General features: G+C 53.0%; 1 protein-coding gene across 2 annotated transcripts in view; it reads right to left on the reverse strand.

Moving 5' to 3' along the window:
• The window catches only part of Snx8 (sorting nexin 8), a 50568-nt gene that overhangs the window by 12318 nt on the left and 35834 nt on the right, over positions 1-2416 (reverse strand). For both annotated transcript variants that reach the window (XM_021162988.2, XM_021162987.2), the window contains exons 5-7: positions 1973-2053; positions 1575-1735; positions 666-798 (exon numbers count right to left, since the gene is read on the reverse strand). In XM_021162988.2, the coding sequence (XP_021018647.1) occupies positions 666-798; positions 1575-1735; positions 1973-2053 (375 nt within the window). The remainder of the gene's footprint in view (positions 1-665; positions 799-1574; positions 1736-1972; positions 2054-2416) is intronic.

Below are 2416 nucleotides of genomic sequence, written 5' to 3' on the forward strand. Positions count from 1 at the left end.
CAGACCAGCTTCTTTAAGACCACAGCTGGAGTGGCATCCCAGACAGGTAGTGCTACTCAGAAGACTGATGCAGGGGGATTCTAAATTCAAGGCAAAACCTGTCTCAACAACAATGGCAACAAAAGAAAAGAGGGAAAGGGAAAGAGAGGGCTGGGGAAGTGGGCAGCTCAGTGCTAGAGCATGTCTCTAACATGTGCAGGGCCCCAGGTTTGTTCCGCACAACAACAATAAATTTAAAACTAAGCACAGCTCCTGCACACACAGCACAGCACTCCTCATAGAAAGGAGGAAGTCTCCAGGTACTGAGGGCTTAGTTATTATTCCAAAGAGTTAAGTCACTGGTTGCCAAGCACAAGCTGGCACAATGGGAAATAGGTGGTTCATCCAGAACCAAACTGAAGTGCAAGACTAGAGTGCCAAGGTCCAATCTACTTAACCTCAGCAACGCCAGGGCTGCGGACAAGGACCCAATCTGTTTCTGTCACTAGTGGCCTTCTCAGAAGCATAAATGGCTCAGGGGCAGACACCCAGAACAGATGGGCGCAGACAGTCTCCATGCAGAGATGGAAGATCGTCGACACAGAGATAAGGACTTCAAAGCCAGGCTCCCCAAAAGGTGCTCCAGCACGCAGGACAAGAGGCCCATGGAGAAGGCACACACTCACCTGCTGTGCAGCTTTGTCCGCCAGCAGTGCGAACTCCACGGAGAGGCCCTTGAGCGCTTGCTTCAGGGAGCCCCATGTGCTGAGGTGCAGAGCAGCCCAGGAGGGCAGAGGGGTGGTGTCGGAGCCCAAAGCACTGCAGAGACAGAACACACACTCACCTACCTGTCCCTTTCCTAGATGTGTGTACCCAGGAAGGTGAGAACTCCAGGGAGGGGTCTGAGAGTCTTGGAAAGTTTGGTAGGGATGTTTGGAAGTAGGTGAGAATCCAAGAAATCACTGCTACTGCCAAGACCCCAAGGCCCGTGTGCCCGGTATACAGGGGGCCTGCTATACCATTATAAAGAAAACTCAGTCTGACCCTGGCTGCTCTGGCCAAGGCAAACAAGCTATTTTATATTTGTGCTGGTTAATATTGCCAACATGGTGGGAGGGACGTGGAGGTGTGCCTGAGGAGGAAGAACCACAGATGAGGATAGCATCATCCCCTGGTCAGGGATGCAAGGCTGGATAAAAAGGAGAAAGCGAGCTGACCCCAGCCAGCATCCCTCTCTGCTTTCTGACTGTGGACGCACTGTGACCATCCACTTTACACTGCCGCCGTACCTTCCCCACCACGATGGACTGTGTTCGCTCAGTCTGTGAGCCAAAGTTAGCCTTTCTTTCCTTCCTTAAGTTGTAGCTGCAGGTGTTTTCTCAGTGTGACAGGCACCGAGAAGACTGTACTGGCAACTCTGGGAGGTGTGCAAGGACCCAGTGCTGTCTGACCCTGAAAACACTGCTTTCTCCTGTCCCGCGTGCTCCCATAACTGCTGACCTATGTTTCTCCTTCCTGCAGTGCAAAGGGTCAAGATGGTAGCCTGACCCCGCCCCCGACCTGATTAATGCCACAGTCCCTGCAGAGCCACATGCCTAAGCTCCTTTCCAAATATGAGAAGATCAGCAGCGTTGTCAATGGCCCGGGACGCAATCCGCTCGGCTCTGTCTCGAAGCTTGTAGAAGCTGTTGTAGACATTTCGAATCAGCTCCCGGCTCATGGCAAATTGAGTCTGGATGTCAGCTGGGAGGAAGTCCTGGGGAAAAGTGACAAGAAAAGAGACAGTGGCCTGCTGATTAGTCTCAGAGAGAGGACATCCTAAAACCTGTTTGCTCATCTGCTACAGCTGAACCCCGCTGCTAAGGTGTCCAACAGGGACAGGTGGTGGATAATGGCGTGATCCCCGCCACCCGACAGAGGCGTGGATCATCAAGGATTAGCACTACCATTCCTCGGCTTAAGAGGGGAAAGAATACCAAAATCAGAAAACTACCTTGGCCCTAGCAGCCAGCTTACAGTTCATGAACTCATCTCCCACGCACTGGGCCGCCTCCTTGAGCTTGTGCTGAACATCCTGAAAGAGGAAAGAGACAGCTTCACCCTCTCCTGCCAGCAACGACACCCAAGCTGAGAACAAGCGAGCTCCTTAGAGGTCCAACTGACACAGGAGCTATGCCCAGTGATGCTTGCCTGTGATCTCAGCACTGGGGAGTTCCAAGTCACTCTGGGCTACACAACAAGACCCTGTCTCAAGAAGGTGAGGCTGTAGAGATGGTTCAGAATCGCCTTGCAACACAAGCATGAGGTCTGATTCAGACCCCGGAACCCACACAAAAAGCCAGGCGCAGCCGGGCGTGGTGGCGCACGCCTTTAATCCCAGCACTCGGGAGGCAGAGGCAGGCGGATTTCTGAGTTCGAGGCCAGCCTGGTCTACAAA

The sequence above is a fragment of the Mus caroli genome, chromosome 5, assembly GCF_900094665.2.
Source record: "Mus caroli chromosome 5, CAROLI_EIJ_v1.1, whole genome shotgun sequence".
In the NCBI taxonomy this organism is placed as follows: domain Eukaryota; kingdom Metazoa; phylum Chordata; class Mammalia; order Rodentia; family Muridae; genus Mus; species Mus caroli.